General features: G+C 51.7%; 2 protein-coding genes across 2 annotated transcripts; one reads left to right on the forward strand and one right to left on the reverse strand.

The window, feature by feature from the left end:
- The first annotated feature begins 745 nt into the window (after window positions 1-745).
- LOC34621104 (phosphoglucan, water dikinase, chloroplastic) lies at window positions 746-10733 on the forward strand. The gene is made up of 13 exons (XM_022734329.2): window positions 746-2229; window positions 2588-2696; window positions 3347-3418; window positions 4003-4552; window positions 5652-5889; window positions 6536-6733; window positions 7003-7108; window positions 7298-7448; window positions 8125-8270; window positions 8780-9026; window positions 9639-9719; window positions 10084-10250; window positions 10671-10733. The coding sequence occupies exons 1-13, from the start codon at window positions 746-748 to the stop codon at window positions 10731-10733; spliced, it is 3612 nt and encodes a 1203-aa protein (XP_022586794.2).
- Window positions 10734-17799: 7066 nt separating this feature from the next.
- LOC34617947 (U1 small nuclear ribonucleoprotein 70 kDa) lies at window positions 17800-19146 on the reverse strand. The gene is made up of 2 exons (XM_026337590.1): window positions 18365-19146; window positions 17800-17830 (listed from the first exon to the last, which is right to left on the reverse strand). The coding sequence occupies exons 1-2, from the start codon at window positions 19144-19146 to the stop codon at window positions 17800-17802; spliced, it is 813 nt and encodes a 270-aa protein (XP_026193375.1).
- Between the last annotated feature and the right edge of the window lie 1065 nt (window positions 19147-20211).

The raw sequence follows: 20211 nt of genomic DNA on the forward strand, positions 1-20211 counted from the left end.
CCTTCCTCCTTCTGCTTTCGTGTGCAAGTCGCGATAAATTCGAGATTTCTCACGCTTCGCAGGCTACAGGCCTCTCGAAATCCTCTGGTCGTGCTCCCTGTAGGCCACAGAACCGACAAGCGCCGCAGCTGTAGAGACGCCCCAGACACACATCGCAGCGCTGAACCTCGTTTTCGCCTCTTGAGTCGTATTGAATCAGGAACGACTGTTTTCACTCTTTCTGCGATTCCTTACGCTGCACGAGAACCTTTTGTGTGGCGGGGCCCTGCGTGCCTGTCGGAGGGCCCCTTGGTGCTGCTCCTCTGTTTTGGGGGCCCCCCAGGCACACTGCTGCTGCTTTGCAGCTCTAAATAGCGCATGAATATATGAAGACATCTCATCCTGAGACGTCTGGCCTTCGGGAACTCTGGTGCGCCACTGGCTTTGACCGCCAGCGAGACTTCCGGCGCTTTTTTCCTCGCTTTCCGATCTGTTGTCGTCGATCCGCCACGACAACCCTCCTCCCCTTTGCTCAGGCTCCTTCCTTCGGCGGCAGCATCTGATGCCGACGCTTTCGAGGGGCGCAGCAGCAGCAGTAGGTGCAGTGTCAGAAATCGCTAGCCGTCTTTGCATTTTTTCACATCATCCCCACAGTGTCATTCCCGCTTCTTTGCAGAGCAGCTAACCCCCAGTGCGCGCTGCTCCTCTCTGTGCGCGTCTCCCCGAGCGGTCGATTTGCCTCCTCTCTTGCATCATGGTAGGACGGATGCTGGTGGTGTTCGAGTGCCGCTGCGGCTGGACGGTTCCGGGGCAGTGGCTAGCTGTCGTGGGTTCGGCTAGCCAGCTCGGCGCGTGGGATGTCAGTCGCGCCGTCAAGCTGCAGACCTCTGCGTCCTCCTTCCCCGTCTGGTCGTCTGGAGATGTGTGGCTCAGCGAACCCGCGGGAAGGGGGGGCCCCCAGGGGGCCCCCGATGCTCCCGTGGAGTTCAAATTCCTGGTGGGCGACCTCGAGGGGTCGGCAGTCATCTGGGAGCAGCTGCCGTGCAACAGACGCTTGCTGCAGAGAGGCTTCTCTTCGGGAGTGCGTTACAGGGCTTCCTTTGGGGAGGAGGCGCATGAAGAAATTCCCCTGGCGCCGTCGTCTCCAGCACCTGCCAAGACACAGCAGCAGCAGCAGCAACACGAGGCAACGTGGATGGGCAGGAGCAGGGAGTCCTTTTCCTCGTCTTTGAAGCGTCTTGCTTCGGGAGTCGATCTTTCGCCGCAATCCGTATCCGGGGGAGGGGGGGGCCCCTCTTCCCTGTGCGCCGCCCCCGAGGGGCCCCCCTCCCCCAGTTGCACGCAGCTGTTGGGCCCAGGGGGGCCCCCTGCTGCCTCCTCGCCTTCCGGCACGAGCAGAGCTCTGAAGGCGCTCGCTGAAGGCAACGCCTCTGCGCCTTCTTGGGGGGCAAAGTTGGAGTTGGTGAAGCGCACTGTTGCAGCGGCAGGCGACGGAATAAGCCTCGCGAGAGCCTCCCCCGAGCAGCTCGTCGCTGCAATCGACGCCTTGTGTTATGCGGGAATCTACACCGAGTTTGTGCGCCAAGGAGCCGTTAGCTGCCAAGAGGACGGCCGCCATTTCAGGCCCAATCGGCATGCGAATCTGTCGAGAGACGTGTCTGTACACCTGGAGCTGCTGCTGCAGGCAGTAGGCTCACGAGGAGACGATCTCGCTTCAGCTCTCCGGCTAGTCATTCGGTCCATCCCGCCGGCGTTGCCTTCTTTCGCGGATGCCTTTCGAGCCGCGCAGCCTCTTACCCGCATCCGCAACATTGCGCATAGGGACGACATTCCGATGGATTTGAAGAACGAGATCAAACACACGATTCAAAACAAGTTGCACCGCTGCGCAGGCCCCGAAGATTTGGAAACAACGCGCAATCTTTTGCAGCGGATCCAAGCAGACAGGAGTCGCTACTCCGTGGGATTCGTCTCGGAGCTGGAGACTTTCTACGGGGAACTGTGCGCCTTCTTCAATCAAGCCGATCTCTGTCAGAGACTGCGGGAGCTGCGGGCAGGGGAGTCTCCTCGCACTGCAGAAGCGATTGACAGGTATCTGGACGCTAAAGCACGAAGCGATGCTCCAGGCGCATCTCCAACAAAACTCCTGCTCACCTTAGGGCTCGCAACGGATCTCCGCATTGTTCTTACGCTCCAGCTCAGAGATGCCGGGCAGGTTCCCGAGGGAGAAATGCAACACACACAAAACAAGTGAGTGAGACACTGTTGTTGCTTGCACGAGGGCATCCAGAGAGAGAGAGACAGACAGACAGAGAGAGACAGACAGAGAGAGAGAGAGAGACAGACAGACAGAGAGAGAGACAACTATCAGCAGCCTAACGCTCTCTTCTGTGCCATAAATACTTGCGCCTTGCTTCAAGAGACCCTTTCTGCTGCATTCTTGAGGAAAGCTTTAACGCCAGAAAGCGTGGCCGCTAAAAATACGGTGCGCTGCCAGCATGTGTGTGTGTGTGTGTATATGTATGTATGTGTATGTATATATGCATATGCGTGTATTGGGTGGTGCTACACGCGCCTGCTGCCCTCTGTGCATGCGCTTACGGTCCAGGCGGATGGCTGAGTTACAACTCGAAGATGCAGCATTCGTCTTGCTGAGTCGCTTGGTGAATTCCTTCGAGGAACAAGAGACAGGCTTTCGATGGACCGATGCTATAGAAGTGCGTTCAAAAAAACTTACAGTATAAATACATATATATGTAAATACATGTATGTGCGGGAGGCGGTGGGGAGGGGGAAAAGGAAGAAAAATGGAGAGAGGGAAGAAGAGAGAGAGAGCTGGACTGTGTCGCATTTTTATCTCCGGCGACTTTCTGCGTGGAGGTTCAGAATCTATCTGGTGGCCTTCTGTAGTATGCTGGTGGAGAAATCGGGACTGTATCTACCGTATTTCTGTCTTTTATAAATACACATATCTCTCTGTGTGTGTATGGGGAGGGGGAAGAAGTTCTCTCGTAACCTTTTTTTTTTTTTTTTTCGTGTCTCTCTGTTCCTCCTTCTCGGTAATTGCCTGCCAGAGTTGCTGTCTTTTCGTGCTGCACTGGTGCCACGCTCGCTCTCTTTATCTCTCTCTTGCTGTAGGACGAGGTGCAGTGCTGCTCTGACCTTGTGTTAGGGGAGGGAGGTTGCGAGCTGAGGCAATCCTTCGAAGCCTCCAAAGCCGCATGTACTTTGTCAAGTGCAGAGAATTTGTTGGAAGGTGAAGGGGTTTTCAGCGTATACATATATGTGTGTGTGTATTTGTGTTAATGTATGGAATTATGTATGCAGATTTATGTATGTGCGATTCCACACTTTGTCTTGTGCTCAGGCGCTGTATTTGGGGGCACGCAACATTGAAGCCTCGGGTGTCAGAGCAGAAGAATGTCGCGCTATTCAACGAGTACGTCCAGCTACTGCGATCGCAGACTGTCGTATTCTATTTTTCTAGTGGTTGTATGTTTGAGGAGTTGCGGCTGGCTACGCCACATCTACGGGGGGTCACTTCTGGCTGGTGGATGTATGTGTCACGAGACGATTTCTTGTTGCCGCTGCATCGGGGAGTTCGTGTGGAAAGCGCACTACAAGAGAGGCGCTCATTCTCTCGTCATGGCTGCCACATCAGCGGTGGCTGTTGTGAACGCTTACTTTTGTTGCCTTGGTGATGTAGAGCCAGTGTTTAAAGGAATCCGGGGGACTGACCTTTTCGTCTGTCTCTCTATTCATCTCTATCCATCTCTATTTCTCTAGCTGACTGTCTACATATATATATATATATGTATATGCATGTATCTCTTTCTCACTCTATTTATCTATACATATATATCTAAAAACTATCTATCTATCTATATATATACGTATGCGTATATCTTTCTCACTCTTATCTGTCTTGAGAGTCCTTCTTCCCCTTCTGCCCCCACTTTTTGAGGTGTGCGCTGCTTCCTGAATTGGTGCGAAGCATTTTTTTGTTTTGTTGACGTGCCTTAGGAGCTGCAGAGTCACGCGCGAGGCGACTTGGAGGATGACGAGGCCTTGTTGCTGCTGAAAGCCACGGTGGATCGAACGAGACGCCTCTGTCAAGACATCACGGATGTGTTGCTTGCCGTTTTCGCGCACAGAGTCGAGCTTTTGGGAGGCTTGTTAGGCGTTGATCCGCTGTACCGAGCCGTTTATGCTGAAGGCAGGATTCGCAGCAATGTCGTCTTCCAGCTTTCCAAGGTTTCCCACGTTTTGCTGCGCAGTCTGAGGCAGCATCTCCATCAGCAGCCGTATGACGTGCTCGTCGCGGGCTGCTTCGTTGGCTCCGTCGCCGTCTTCGAGACTCTCAGCGCTGCTGCCTCGGCACTGCTCCTCAACACCAGCCAACGAACGTCGAACTGCTCGAAAGCAAACACCTCAGAAGATGCACCATACAAGCCGCTTCTTGTTTGCGCAAGGACTGCATCTGGAGATGAAGAGGTGGCTGGCATTGACTGCGGAGGAACCTGCGCTGCAGGAGTTGTGATTGGCCACGACATTCCCATTCTTAGCCATCTAGGTACGGCTGCCACTACGTCTGTTTCGCTCGAAAAGTCGAGACGATTTCATCGAAAAAGCCTGAAAGCGCGACAAGGGGAGGGTCTGTGGCATGTGTGTTCGGGGACCTCTTGAGTTTGTGCATCTAGGGGTGGTGCAAAAACGCATGTCATAGATGCAGTCAGTCGTCTTGTAGGAAACTCGAGCTCGTACTCTCTCTCTTACGCATGCACAATGGTGCATGCGCCCCTCTTCCTTCTTCTGCTGTCTTTTGGGAGATAGAGAGAGAAAGATAGCAGCGGATATATGTGTGTGTTCGTGAGAAAGAGAGTAATGGGTGTATGCATGTGTTTCGTGGGAAAGATAGCAATGGGTGTATGCATGTGTTTCGTGGGAAAGATAGCAATGGATGTATGTATGTGTTTTGTGGGAAAGATAGCAATGGATGTATGCATGTATCTCGTGAGAAAGATAGCAATGGATGTATGTATGTATCTCGTGAGAAAGATAGCAATGGATGTATGTATATACATATAGATATAATGAGAGCAAGGTGCAGAAGGCGTTGCTTTGGCCTCCACGGGAAGTGTTTCCTGTTGTGTTGTGGCATCTCTGCGTTGCTTTGATGCTGTGGAAGGCGCTTGGTGGTCCCTTAGGCTAAGCATGTTTCTTCCTTTCTTGTGCCTCTCGTGAAGGGGAAAGTGTCTAAATGTAGATGTGAGACGCCCTCAAAAAGCCACATAAAGGGTTCTGACGCGTGTGTGCTTTTGTATGTATGCTGAATGTGTATTTGTGCGTTTTATGTGTATTTGTGTGTTTTATGTGTATTTGTGTGTAGTATGTGTGTATTGGTGTGTAGTATGTGTGTATTATGTGTATCTATGTGTATTATGTGTATTTATGTGTATAATTGCGTATTTGTATGTGTATAATTGCGTATTTGTATGTGTATCTGTGTGTATTATGTGTACTTGTGTGTATTATGTGTATTTGTTTGTATTATGTGCATTATGTACATTTGTGTGTGTTTGTGTGCATTATGTGTATTTGTATATAGTCTGTGTATTTTTGTGTATTTGTGTGTGCATTTGTGTATTCGCCTCCTCGTCATGCGGCTTTAGGTGTGCGAGCTCGGCAGCAGCGGCTTCCTTTCGTTGCTTGCCAAGACTCGACTGCCTTTGACTTCTTCTGTGCTCTGGACGGCCAGTGGGTGGAAGTGGCTGCGTTTCCGGAGAGCTTCAGCTGCCGAACGCTTGAAGCTGCAGACGCAGCGACGGCTGTAGAGGAACAGCGCAAGGCTAGGCTTTGGCAGAAACGTAGTAGCGAAGACGAGGAGGTTGTAGTAGCCCCCTTTGCCAGGTAAGGCTCACTGGACAGACACTCTGCTATGGCGCGTAAAAAATGCTAGGCCGTTGCCTCGCGTCTCCACGTCTGTCTGCTCGTCTCTTGCATCGGCTCCTGTTTTGCGTGGTTGTCTAGAGCATTTCGATTCCACTTAGACGTTGCATTTCTTCAGAGATATATGCATATATATATATATATATATGCACGGCATGCGCTGACAAATGAGCAAAAAAAACACGACCAGCGTCCGTCGCTGTGTAGGCGCCCATTCGGCACATTATGGCACTTGACCTTATCAGCTCAGATGATTGATTTCTAGTGGTGGTATCTGCTGCCGATTCTCGCCTGTAGTCATGTGTATAGGTGTGTATGTGTATGCGTGTATACGTACAGGTATATGTATAGGTAGTATATGTATAGGTGTATGTATAGATATATGTCTATGTATATATACATATATACATGTATCTATGTATAGGCATGTGTATATATATACCCCTAAATATTTACACACCTCTAAATATTCATATGCCTCTAAGTATCTACATACCTCTAAATATTCACACACCTCTAAATATTCATAGACCCCTCAATATTCATATACCTCTCTACATATATATATTCTATATGTGTGTGTGTATCTTGTTACCTTTGCCATTAGAAGCGGCTCGTTTGCATTCGGATCGCTCGTACAGGCGGCCCGATACGTTGAGTCGTCCTCGCAGCCACCGCAGCTGCTTCCGTCTGAACGCATAAAGTTGGCTAGCTGCGGTGCAAAGGCTGCAACTTGCGCGCGCTTAGAGGCGGCAGCAGATGCAGCACTTCAAAAAGACGAAGAACCTGTCTTTAGAGCTCCTAAGTAGGTGTCGGGCTGCTCTTGGCGGGGAGACAGGGGGAGTGGCAGGTTCTGCTCTGGAGTTGTAAGGGAAGGCTGTGCAAGCGGCTTTTTGAAGCATGCAATAAGTCAGGAGACAGCGTGAAAGCGGCAGGAGAGCTAGCTAGCTAGCCGCTGACGACACTGCGTCTTTTGGTGCTGCTCATGTGGGTGGAAAGCAATCTTTCGCATGTAGGTTTGCCATGGATCACGTCTGCTCTGTCTTCTCCGATGGTCATGCGGTTTTTTTCCAGGTGTCTCTGTCTTCCATTCGGCTCCATGGAATGGGCTTTGCATGCGGAAGGCCATCATGAAGCGTTTCATGCGCTGCTCAAGGAGCTCGATGCTGCCGATTTCGACGTCCGTCCTGCTGTCGCGTCGCTGCTGTGTCTATAGGAGGTGCTTGGCGGTGTGTGATTTGGGGGTGTTCTGCATGCATGCCTGCGTGCGCACTTCTGCGTTTGGGAAGAAAAAAGCTCTGTGGAAAGCCTTTGCATGCAAGCTCCGCGGTGTGTGGCTTATGGTTTCTTCGGATTCGCGACATCTCAGGCTGAGGAACTCGAAAAGCTGTGCAGTCGCATGCAGCAGCTCATCCTCACACTGCCGCTACCCAACGGCGTTCACCAAACAGTTAAACTTTTCTTTGGTCCCAAGGCACGCCTCTGCCTCCGTTCTTCTGCCAACGTGGAGGACCTGGCCGGTAAGGCTGTGTGGCGTTGTGGCGATTTAGCAGGCAGAGGTGCCTCACGGTTGCATGCGCTCTCGAGCAGTTTCAGATTTTGAATGAATTTCCACTCCACGCACGTCGTATACAGCCCAACGCGCGCGGCGGCTTGCTAGCGGCTGCCTTGCGCTTTCTCCTTTTTACGGATGGTGGCTATCGTGCCTTCTGCGTCATATACGCCAGAGAACCTCTTCTTTATCCCTCATAAACAGGGCATGCTGACTCCCTTGGCGAGAGAGGCGTTTTCTGGCGATTTGTGCATGCCTTTTGCCGCCGTTCAAGTTACCTGCAAGTGAACGCGAGGGGGGAAAGGGGGGTGAAGGGAGCCATCAGGAGCTGCCTAAAGCACTGCGCTTTTCCGTCGCTTTCCCTGCAGCACACGTCGCTGCCTTTCTGTACAAACTGCTTCGCACTCTCCTCCCCCCCCCCCTTGTGCCTCTCACTCCTCTGTATATGTATATATATATGGATATATACGTGGATATATTATATATATACATCCATATATATGTACATGCATGTGCGTATGCATGTATGTACACATGAATATATATACATACATGTACATGTACATATGTATACATACATGGATATATACACATACATGCATATATATATATATGTATGCATGTGCATGTGTATGAATCCTCAGGGATGTCTGCTGCAGGCCTGTACGAGTCCGTGTGCAACGTTCCGGTTTGCGATGTAACGGCCATACAATCTGCCGTCTGCACTGTATGGGCATCTCTTTTCTCTCGGCGTGCAGTGCTCGCGCGCAAAGTTGCGAACATTCCACAGGTAGTTTTCTTGTGGACAGCGCCCTCAGAAGCTGCTTCTTTTGGAGGAAGCAAGGCAACTTTTTAGCGCTAAGGCAGTGACATTCCTGCGGTTCTTTCAACACCTAGAACGCTCACATGCTCCTGTCTGTCTCTGTCTCTCTCTCTGTCTGTCTCTGTCTCTGTGTCTCTCTGTCTGTCTCTGTCTCTCCCTCTCTCTCTCTCTCTCTCCCTCGGCGGTGCTCTCTCTGTGTGTTTATCGTGAAGCAGAGAGGGCAGGCTGAAGGGTGGCTCTCTCTGCGTGCTGTGCGATCGTTCCGCAGTCTTGAAACATTTCCAAGGCCTACTTGTCATGTTATGTATGCTTGTGTGGTGTATGTTTGTATGAGTGTATGTGTGTACATGCATGTATATATATATATGCATATGTATGTGTGAGTATGGGTGCAACCGCGTGCATGCGCGCATTGACTGTCGCTCTTTGAAATTCTGCTGCTGCCGACTGACTTTGAGTATTCGGACTGCTCTCAGCGGGAAGCCTGCATGGCGGTGCTCTTCCAGGAGTTGCTTGTGCCGGAGCTGAGCTTCATCTTGCACACAGGAGGCATCGATCGACATCCAGCAAGTAGCGATAGCGACTTTACAGAGGCCTCAACGCAAGACACCCAGCCCCAGACACCTGAAGTGTATGCAGAGCTTGCACCTGGACTTGGAGAGATACTCGCCAGTGCGCGCATGCGAGGCTCTGCCTACAGAATGCTGGTGGATAGGGAAACAGGTAAGTGTTCCCCCCTCCACAGGGCCCAGTTGCGATGTATGATCGCATGCATCTGCAAAATCGCAGCTATGTTCAAGCGTTTATTCAATTGCTGCACTGCTACAGAGAGCCACAGCGCCTATGTATCCACATACGCAGCACACAACACGCTTCTCGCGGTACATGCTTGTTGCCTCGGGATGTGTTTCTGTATACTCTATCTGTACGTGTGTATGTCTGTGTGGTGTTTATGTATGTGTGTGTATGTATGTGTATATCCGTATGTGTGTATATCTGTACGTGTGGGTGTATGTATGTATGTATGTATGTATGTATGTATGTGTTGTGTGTGTGTGTCTGTGTGTGTTTGTGTGTGTGTGTGTGTCTGTGTGTCTGTGTCTGTGTGTGTCTGTGTCTGTGTGTCTTGTATCTATGTATATAATATACCTATGTATACTTGTATGTATATGTATTATGTATAGGTGTATGTGTTTGTTCTTGTGCTGCGGGCATGGTTAGTCTTTTGCCAGTGATAGCTCGGTGGCGCACTTTGAGCGCGGTGTTTTTATGGATGCGAACTTGAATGGGAATCTTTGATTGCTGCTGTGTTGTTTTTCGGCTTTGACTTTGCAGGGGCGTACAAACTGCTTTCCGCGTGCAGTTTCTCAAACGTAATAATGCCCGTTATACCTCGGAGCAAGAGCTACATGACGCGTGAGTGCCTAATAGCCGCCTGCCTCTCCGGATCGCGATTATATCCTCTTAAACCGCCCCTTATTATATTTCGCGCAGCTCGAGCGCTTTCCAATCCTTGAATTTCCGTTTGTCTGCCTTTCTTTGCAGTGTTTGTTGTTGACCGGTGTTTTTTTCCCCGAGCTCCATGTTGTGTGTGGGGTGTATGTACAACTCGGGTTTGCTGCTGCGTGCCCTCTGGGGTGTTCCTCTGATCATGGGGTTTCGTCCGCTCGCCTTCCGCATCTCCTTGCTCTTTTCTTTTTCCTTTCCTCGGCTAGCTACACCCGTACCCCTGGCAGCTAGCTAGCCGCGGGATGTGGTGCGCTGTGATTCTTCTGCGCAGTACGCGACAACGGAAGTGTTGCACCCGCCACACCTACCCTAGAGCCTGAAAAGCTCTTGCGGGTGAAGGTGTATGACCAGACAGCTGACCCTTTTGCCTCTCGGGAACTGCGCGCTCAAGCGGCAAAACAAATTGCTGCAGTTGCAGTTGCGCTCGGGGAACCGCAGGTTCGTGCAGAAACAAACAGAAGGTGGCAGAGTGGACGGGGGAGGAGGGATACCTGGGTGCAGGGGCTGATAAGGGCAGTGCAAAGAGAATTTAAGACGTAGTGACAGCAGTCGTCGTATGGAGACAACGGTGCGTCCTTCGCGGCGCTGTTTGCTGCATCCGTATTGTCCTCGCTGGCAGTGCGAGCAGCACAGAAAGCAGTCAGCGTCAGGCACAAAAGTAGGAGTGGAGGTCTCTTGAAGCGCGGCAATGATGCAGGACGGGCCTGGAATTTTTTGCAGGGGGCAGCCTGTCTCGCTTACAAGAAAGCAATAAATCCTCTCGCGCGCGCGGAGGCGGTCTGCATGGATGGGGGGGAGGGTGGCTGTATAGCAGTGCGTGTGTGTGTGTGTGTATGTGTGTGTCCTCTTTCTTTGCAGGATGTGGAGGGTGTCTTCACCAAGGCCGGGCTCTTCATTGTGCAGGCAAGGCCGCAGGCATGAGGTGAGAGAATCATCGTAGCGCGCCGCGCAAAATGCCGCATTAAACTGGAGGCATCAAAGGCAGCACACTCGCGGGAAAAGTCAACCAGTTGAGCGAAACGAGGACCACGTGAGGGCCTTTCTCGAAAGAACTGCGCTGCTCTATCCTCGATACTAAACACGCGCTGCTGCATAGCGGCACGAGCTCATAGGGCCCAACACAGACTTCCTCGGTAACTTCGTACTTCTCTGTTGGAGGCTGCAGCAAGCCAACTTGCTTCTCGCGCTGCTTCTCACTCGCGCCCTAGATAGCTAGCTACCTACCACCCAGACGGCCGACTGACTACTCCCCAACTAGCTACCTAGCCGGCTACTCACCACCCAGACGGCCGACTGACTACTCCCCAGCTAGCTACCTAGCCGGCTACTCACCACCCAGACGGCCGACTGACTACTCCCTAGCTAGCTAGCCAGCCAGTTACCATGCTCTGGGCATCCGACCTTCCCAAACGAAGTACTGGGGTTCAGCAGCCCCCAGCGGGGAGGCGGCAAGCGAGCACGAGAACGGCACCTTTTAGCTACGTCCTTGTAGCTGTTGTAGACGTGCTCTCTTCCTTGCGCAGCAAGAAAACCCCCTGTGTGATGCCCCCTCTAGCCGTATACACCCAGAGGGACCACAAACTGAGACGACTGTCTCCTCTGTCCGTACACACACCCTCCATGCGTATAGAGGCTGAGGCACTCACACGGGGCACCCCCACCCGCCTTGCCGACCGTCTGCAATCTAGAGGCACTGCCCCCGAACACCCTATCTCCTTCTCCCACCTCCCCTTGAATGATTCAAGGCAAAGGGAGGGGAGAAACGGCCCCGTGAAAGCCGCTCACATGCCAAAGAAGGCTGCGGCTGCACGGTAGCTTTGTAGGCCGTTGTGTTCATCGTGGAAAGGTCTACGAGTCCAGGAGGCGTGCCCTTCTTAAGGCCTTGACGCATTGCCGATCAAAGATGTTTTTAAGGAGCCGCTTGCGGCACCTCAGGCAACTCGATTGCAGGATTCTTAGCCTTGGCTCAAAGACTGGTGTTTTGCTGCTGCTGCGCTCTGTCTCTCTTTGTCTCTGTCTCTCTCTTTGTCTCTCTCTCTCTTTGTCTCTCTCTCTCTCTCTCTCTCTCTCTCTCTCTCTCTCTATATATATATATATATATATATATATATATATAATATATATATGTTTGTGTGTCATAGCGGCCAGACACCACACCTAGCACCCTGCAGAAACGCGTATGTGTAGGGAAAGCGCCGCGAAGGGATCGTGCAGCTTCCGAAACGAACCACCCCCCTCCGCCATCCTGACCAGCCCGAAAGCGCAAACACCTCCCCCCTCCTTAACTGCACATTCCTCGTTGCCCCTTGCATCCGCTGTCTTCCCTCTATGGATGGCTACCTGCCCACCACCTACCGACAGCAGCATGGCTAGCTACCCCGTCCCCCTGCCTCCCCCGTTCCTGCGCCTCCTACACCCAACTGCAAGAAGAGAACTTTTCCTCTCACGAGCCCTACCAAGACCCCTGCCACTACTACTACTACCAATAATACTAGTACTTCTAACTCTACTATTATCACTGTTACGACTGCCGCAAAGAAGGCTCCAAATCGCCAAACCAAGAAAAGGCCAGCCAGGATGTCTTCTAGCACCCCCTGTCCACGCGGGCGAGTCTCCCTCCGCACGAACGCTCTCAGCTCTAAAAGACTGGCGATAGGGGCCTATTGAAGCCGCCTTTTCGGTTCATGTACTGTCTGTACCGCCGCCGCGAACGCTTGCTTACCCCCGATACATCAGTGCTCGTGTGTTCCTTGCCCTTCGAAGAGCTAAAATCGCCGAAGCCCATCAGTTTCTCCATGAGCTGCTCTTCCGTCAGATTTGGATCTACAGCGCTGGCCCCATCGAGCGCTCCCTTCCCCTCAGACTCTTCGCTGCTGCCTCTCTCTCTACGCCTTGCGGCAAGCTTCGCCTGCCACTCCCTCCGTTCCCTTGAAGCGCTGCGAGAACGCCTCCGGCTGCTATGCCCCCGCGAGTCTTCCCATCGCCTGCTTCCCCTATGGTGAGACTCGTATGTGTCTCTGTCCCTGAAAGCAGGCACCCAGAGAGGGGCAGCAGAGCGCCAGCCCCCTCACACACACGAGAGTTTCACAAGACAGCTCGCGTCCATTTGACACGCACAGAAAGAGTTGCGCGCACTCACACGCTTGCCCTCTCTGTCTATCGAGGCAACATGTATCCGTTCACCGATCTCTTGAACAGAGAAGACCGCTGCTGGGGAGCGATCGCGGCGAGCGAGCAAACAGAAAAAACAAGTGAGCACGCAAAGAACAAGTGAGCAAGCAAAAAGCAACAAGTGAGCAAGCAAAGAACAAAGAGCACGCAAAAACAACAGGTGAGCAAGCAAAGAACAACAAGTGAGCTTCACGAAGCCACAGATTAGACTGTATCGGTGTGCTCCCCCTCCGGCGCGGCAGAGGGGAAGACAGGAAGATTTGCCTCTCTGGAGTGCAAGCACAAACCGAAGAAAGAACAGTCCCTTGGGTAAGCACGCTAGAGACAGCCACAAGGCCATGCAGGCGCCCCCCTTGAAGGGCAGGAGTCGCCGCAAGGGAGAGACTGCCAAGGAGGTACGAACCGACACCCCCTAAGCGCTACTTTCACTCCCTACGGAATCTTAGCAAGAAGCGAGCTCATGAGTATCCATAAGGAGAAGAGGAGGGAGGGCCTCACCGTCGCCTAGACCAATCAGAATCTCTGTGCCGACCGTCGCTAACCCAATGATCACGACCTCTTTCCCTGAGTCGATCTCGATCTCTGTCGCGATCCCAGTAGCGTTCTCTGCTGTATTCTCTATCGCCTCGCTCTCGGTGACGCTCCCTCTCTCGGCCCCTGTCTTGGTCGCCTGCTCTGTGCCCCCCCGCAGAATGACTCATTGAGCTTTTTGCGAGGAGTGCACAACAGCACCCCGTACGCCGCGCTCCGAAAACAAAAAACTAGGTGTAAAAACACGCGGTCACCTGCACCGTCCTCGGCTGCCGAGTCTACACCGCACGGCTGATGAGCACTGCGGAACCAGGTGTTTCCACGAAGATCATCTCGCCCCTCAGCTAGCGCCCCAACATGAAAAAGGGCTCTAGAAAAAATTCTTAACTGAAGAACGGAGGCGCGCAAAGCCGAAAAAGAAAAGGAAGCAGCAGGCAAGCCCCCTGACCTAAGGGCACGGCATGCATGCATGCATGCAAGGGGCTGGGGTGGCTGGTGAATTCTGTCTGCGTGTTTCGCTGTGGCTTTCTCACATGCCCTGGCGCGCAAAATGCATTGAAAGGGACGAAAGAGCTGCAAGGTAAAAACGGCAAACCTCTAAATCGGATGCAAAGCCCTATCCACGAAAGCCCGGCCCATCACCCCCCAAGTCGCGCCTCCGCACCGCGAGTTTCCTCCCCTTTAAGGCGCCTTTGGCCTCCATAAAGGGGCCACTGGCTGCAATAGCACATAAAATGCGATGGCTGACCAGGGAAGGGCAGTTGCAGAGGCCTTATCCAACTGGTCTACTGCGTCTACGCGCGGGAAAGCTACACTTCGACACCTTCTTCTAAAATGGCTAGGCTTCTTAAGGACCTAGTAAAGCATTCGCTGTTGTTGGGTTTGGCGCGCTTTGACGCTCTTAGTTGCAGCAGAGAACTATGCTAAGCCCAATCTGATACGAGCCAGTTGTGTGCTGGCCTGTGTGCTAAACGTTCCTCTTACGTGCAACGGGTTCAAACAAATGCATGCTTGAGGGCTACCCAAACAAGATGTGTCTCGCCTTCTCTCATTCTCTTGTCATCCGTCTAGGGACCCTTTAGGTAGACCAAGGCAAGTGTCAATGCGGCTCCTGTTGATGTGTCTGTAGGCAGGCACTTACACCTTCACGCCAACCACAAAAGCCGATAAAAGGTTAAGCAGTATTCCTCTTAACGAGCTTTCTCCTTCTGCCCTCGGCTTTCTAAAATTTCGGCATCAGCAGAGTGGGACACTGAGCGACAACCTTGCCGCGCCCACCCAAAGCTCCAAGCACCTACTGCTACTAGCAAATAGCAAATGCTGCATATGCACACCATGTTTATTTTTGTCCCTTTAGGGTGGCTCTTCTCTGCAGTAGCTAAGATATACAAACTTGCGTACACCCTGTAGGAGATGGGACACACTGAGGAACTTTTTACTACACTAGCGATATTTGACTACACTTGCTGGAGAACTGACTAACTGTTGTTTCCGTTCGTACATCTTAATTATTGTAGAACACTGCTAGCTCGATGCAAGAAAAAGTAATATCGTCTGTCGTAGATGCTCTAAGCAACTAGCTGAGAATGCGCTGAGTGCTCAAAGGGGTGCAGAAATACGCATCTTAAGCGTCTCTCTGTCCTTGTGCCAGAACTATAAGAGGCTCGGAGAAAGAAAAGAAAGATTTTTCTTGAAGAATTACCTTATGTCAGGTTTGCATTCAGTCTGGAGTTACGCGTCTCATTACGAAAACCTCGCAAGGAGCTGTAGCTAGCTAGCTACATAAAAATAAGGAAAGAATTGGCAAATTGTAAAAAAAGCGCCAAAGGAGCCGGGCCCGCTGCAACTCGTACATCCGGTGACCTTGTGCGTACGGGACGCGGTACGAATGGGCGATTTTTGCCACTCTAGTTTCATCCGATTTCAAATTAGTTGAAAGTTGTCGATTATCCCTGCCACTAATTACTATATTTGCTGCAGTTTAAGACGAAGACGCTTCGTCTTCTCGGGGACAACACTGTTTGTCTGTGTACTGAGCTGTCCGTCAGCTATGTGAAACAGGTGGCAGTCGGCATTTGAAAGGCATGAAGAATGCGGTAGCAAGCAGACTAACTGGCTGGCACTCTCCATACAGTTACTCGGGAACTTGAGGGTAAAACCTCAAAGGCATATTTTTCCTCAGACAGTCAATGAAACTCGCCTGAACGTCGATGTCGTTTTGGGACTAAGAGCTTTTTCTTGGAGATCACGGGGAGTCATGACATGCGAGGATTCCGGAGCTTAGATTGCCGTACAAAAACAAGAAAAGCGAAAGAGGAACCAGCATAATTTGCCACTCATGCTACATGCGTTATTGGGAAGAGTAAATCAGGCAAAGGAAATGACGTCGAGTGCTAACACGGAGTTCGAGAGTTGAGAGCCCCAACGGTGGAACGGGGAAACGAAATACAATTCTCCGTGAATTATTTGCCAAATGCCGTACTGCCCAGGACGGAAATGTGTGGATTTTGCTGCCATCAGTCGGCGGCCGCTCAAACTGTCCGATGCCAAGTCGCAACTCGGCTTCCTTTCCACTCTGCGCTGCCTGCCCCGTAGGATTGGATACGGGGTCGTATTTCATGATGCAAGCTACAGGGAAGGCTTGCATCTCCCAGGGTGCCTTGCAGCATAGCAGATTCGTGTGTTGGCGAGCACGCGGGAAGAGAGGTTCGAGGCGGAAGATACTTCGCCTCCTTGAGAGAAGCTGCCCATCGCTGCTGCAGATCACGGCTGTTTCACCGCTCCCGCTTTTCTGATGGGCAGCTTTCTTTAGATGCACCTACAGAGAGTAGCGGGGGCCTTTTGGGGGCCCCTCTTGTGTCTAAAGACAAACCAGAAATCATATGTCTGAACGCTTCTTTCCCAGACGCTATCCATCTAGCGCTATGAAGCAACGAAGCCAGCAAAGTTCCCACTCAGCGTCTGAGAGGCCGTCAGGCCTCGAATCTAAAACGATTCTTCGACCCATGAAAGCTACGGTCCACAGTGCGCCCTTCCATCTCGTGCAAGCACAGTTGGGGAGTCTGTTTCGGTTTCCAGCTGCCAGATTCGCGTAAGGGACCCCTTTGAGTCGATCGAACGAGCACCTTTACTGTCTAATACACGCAACACAGAGGCGGCAGCCACTACATGAATAAGGACTTGCGTATGGCTGAACATCGTGGGCGAAAAAATCTGCGCATCTCCTGACAAGACGCCACCGTGTCTCCCTACCATGCAGCCGAGACGGCCCCATGCTTTACCGAATACAACGGTTTTTAAATACTTTCGCCTTCTGTTTCGCGCCCTCCCTACGCCTCTCTCTGTCCGTGCCTGCACCCTCGCTTCGTCGCATATCTCTGCAGCAGGGATTGTCGCTTTCGCTTTTGCTCCCCGCGCCTTTGCACGGTCAAAAAGAGCACTTTACGGAGAACAAATGCACCGTGAACTCCTAATTTTGCACGAGACCACGTATGTGTGGAGACACCTGCGACTGCATCTACCGCCTATAGCCTGTGATCGGGCAGCCCACGTTTTCCCTCCAGATTGCCGTCCTCTAGATTCTCTAGCTCTCTCTGTCCTGCACCTCCCTCCTTCCCCCTTCCTCCGCAGTCCACTACTTTTCTGGCCCCTGTTTTCACTAAGTGCCTTCAAATGCATTATGTCTTCAACCAGAAAAGCAGCAGCGACACTTGCTTCACAGACTCCACTGGCACACGCACGCACCACCCTCCGCTGCCAACCCTCCCCGGCTTCGCCAGAAGAGACGCATCGACATCCACGAAGACGCGAAGAACTATGCAGGCAAAAGATAACAATGACTACACCTACGGCAGACAAAAACGTGGAGATCCTAAGGCACCCATGTTTCTAACTGCTTTAGCTCCCCCGCTATGCCCGAGTCACTGACTCACGCCAGCATCGCCTAATCCAAATCCTGCATTCCCCCATATCACGCGATCCACATCGTGCCCAGTCCAGCGCCTCCTACTACCTCCTCTCGCTGTCGCACGTGACGGCTCACGTCTCCGCCTTCACAGACGCGAGAAAATAAATCCCAATGCCAAAAGTAAGGGAAGGAAGAACACGCCGCTAATAACCCCCCCGCCCTCTCAACTTGATGTGTGTTGCATGCAGCAAAGGCAGCTCAACCGCCGCCTTTAGCCAAAAGGATCAAAGCCCCTTCCAAAAGAACAGACGATCGCCGCGCCTAATTCTTCTCAATTATCTCCCCACAAGTGTGCTTCTACCGCTTCCTGCCCTCCCTTCACCTTCTGCGCTCTCTGTCTCGGTCGTCCCTAAACAACCCACAAATACGCACACATATATAAATACACACACACACAAAAACGCACATAAATACATACACAAATATACACATACGTATAAATACACACATAAATACATACACAAATATACACACAAATGCACACACACATACAGAAATACACACACATAAATACACACAAACATAAATACACACAAACATAAACACACACAAACATAAATACACACATACACAAACATACAGAAATACACACACATGAATACACACACACACTTAAATACACATATAAAAGCACAAATAAATACACACATAAATACACACACGCCCACTCGGCTACAGTAGATCAAAGCGCCCCAGCAATACCGCAAGGCGCCTATCAATGAAAGGCTTTTGAGGAACTGTTTTTTTTGAAACCCCAACGCTTTTAATGCATGTGTAGCTGGCGTACATACGTATGTATGTTTACCGGCCGGCATATTTGCGCAAGCTCTACCACGTTTAACATGATATTCATTGACAGCAGGGCCAGAAGCATTTGCAGTACCTGCGTTTATCTCTGCTCCTACTCCTGCTCCGCCGCCTTTCATCCCTATGCCGCCTCTCCCGCTCCCGCTCTCGCTCTCGATCTCGATCCCCTTCCCTTGGCCGATCTCTGTCTCTCCCTCTTTCCTTGGTTTCTCCCGTTGGAGGTCCATTGATATGCGCAACGATCGTGCTAAGATCCGGCTGGTTCTTGCCAGCTCCTCTTGGAGGTCCCCTACCCCCCCCCAGCCTCCTTGGCAGCCACCCAGGAACCGTCCTGGCCCTTTCGACATCGACCAGAACCCTCCTGCCATCTACTTTTGTGCCGTCTGCCTTCTTGTAGGCCTCCTTCATGTCTCTATCGCGTTCATACTCTATGAACGCATAGCCACGGTGCTTCCCCTCGCAGTCTCTGACGACTCGGACGCGCCGAATCGGCCCGTACACTTCGAATTCTCTCTTGAGCTTCTTCTCTGTCGTTTCGTAACTCAGCTTCCCGACAAACAGCGTGGCGAAGGGGTCACCCTCGATTTTGGGGTCGTCCAAAGGCTTGTATTCTTCCACCAGCCGCTTCTGCTGCTGCAAATGCGCCAGCAGCTTCTGTCGCTTCTTCCTAATCTGCCGCTGCTTGGGAGTCTCGAAGGGAGCCACCGCAGGAGGAGGCACCGACTCAAACTTCCGAACAAAATCAGCCACGCCCTCATACGGCCTGGGATGCTTTGACTTGAATGCAGGGAATGCGTCCAAGGGTTTGCGAGCCTGAAAAAGCGCCAGGATATGCGGGGGCATGCCAACCGCAGCCATTTTCTGCCAGGCAGAATATAGACACGGAAATACTGCTCAGTTGATCAGTCAGTGCCAGATCATTCGGTGGATGACCACTCAATGCTCTCCGTGTAGATGAATCCTGCAATACGGGATGCCGTCCGCTGCCGTGCAGCGGAGCCGTCCATAGCAATTGACGCTGCAGGTGACTGCAAGTACGGTCAGCAGATGACTGGCAGATTCAAAGAGCCACCAGAAACAAAAGAACGCTCAAGGTGCCACGGGAAACAGTGCATTCAGGGAGAGGAAGCAGCTGCCCGCGCATATATTTTTATTTTGGACGCGCTCTTAGCGCTTCAGAGAAATCTGCTGCCAAAGAAAATTCCCAAACGCTAGAGGAAAGCAGCTACGAGGGTACGAAGTGGGCGCCTGCTCATGGCCAAACAGAGCTGCATGCACACGGAAGCCGCTGACTGCTGGTTGCAAGCCACACCGCAAAAGATTAACACAATCCGCCGAAATTGATATATATACCTCAATTAAAGACGTATAATTATTAATGCCTTACAGGCACTGATAGGAGAAGCTCTATGGACAACACCGCTTGCACACGTCCAAGTGAATGCACACTCCAGTCGCGCGCAAGATTAAAAGAGCAGTCCAACTCAGTATTGACACAGCCTATTTTTTTCTACTTACATTTACTATGACTCTTCTAACACTGTAAGACTGTGTATGTGGGCAAAGGAAAAACTGGAGTGCAGTATCCTCCTCATTCCTAGTCTTTGAGGCCGTGTTGCCCCTTCGAGGCTTACCTCCTTCGCCCTTCCCCTATTTGGGAAAATTGCACAAATAAATACGTCCACCATATCGATTGCATGGTGAGGTCCCTCCAGTGGGACATAGAGTAGCCTTCACTGGCATTCACCTTTGGAATTCCTACAGAGAGCAGAGAAAGGTGGCACTTCCTCTTATAAGCTCGCGGTAGCAACTCCCTTTAACCCCCAAATCCCATGCACGATTAGCTGGAATCTTTTTAAAATGCTTCATCGGGAAATTCGTTCCCTCGTGTCTGGTTTCCCCCCACAGGGTTCTGGCATGAGG

Source organism: Cyclospora cayetanensis, unplaced genomic scaffold (genome assembly GCF_002999335.1).
Source record: "Cyclospora cayetanensis isolate NF1_C8 unplaced genomic scaffold, CcayRef3 CcayRef3_contig_191, whole genome shotgun sequence".
Lineage (NCBI taxonomy): Eukaryota > Apicomplexa > Conoidasida > Eucoccidiorida > Eimeriidae > Cyclospora > Cyclospora cayetanensis.

Bases quoted from the DNA above. Each gene is read 5' to 3' on its own strand.
- LOC34617947 (XM_026337590.1), bottom strand. From the start codon at position 19,146: ATGGCTGCGGTTGGCATGCCCCCGCATATCCTGGCGCTTTTTCAGGCT. The intron at 17,831-18,364 runs GTACTGCAAATG...TGGGTTGTTTAG, and splicing joins AGGAGCAGAGATAAACGCAG to GGACGACCGAGACAGAGAGC.
- LOC34621104 (XM_022734329.2), top strand. From the start codon at position 746: ATGCTGGTGGTGTTCGAGTGCCGCTGCGGCTGGACGGTTCCGGGGCAG. The intron at 7,449-8,124 runs GTAAGGCTGTGT...ATGAATCCTCAG, and splicing joins CAACGTGGAGGACCTGGCCG to GGATGTCTGCTGCAGGCCTG. The intron at 10,251-10,670 runs GTTCGTGCAGAA...CTTTCTTTGCAG, and splicing joins TTGCGCTCGGGGAACCGCAG to GATGTGGAGGGTGTCTTCAC.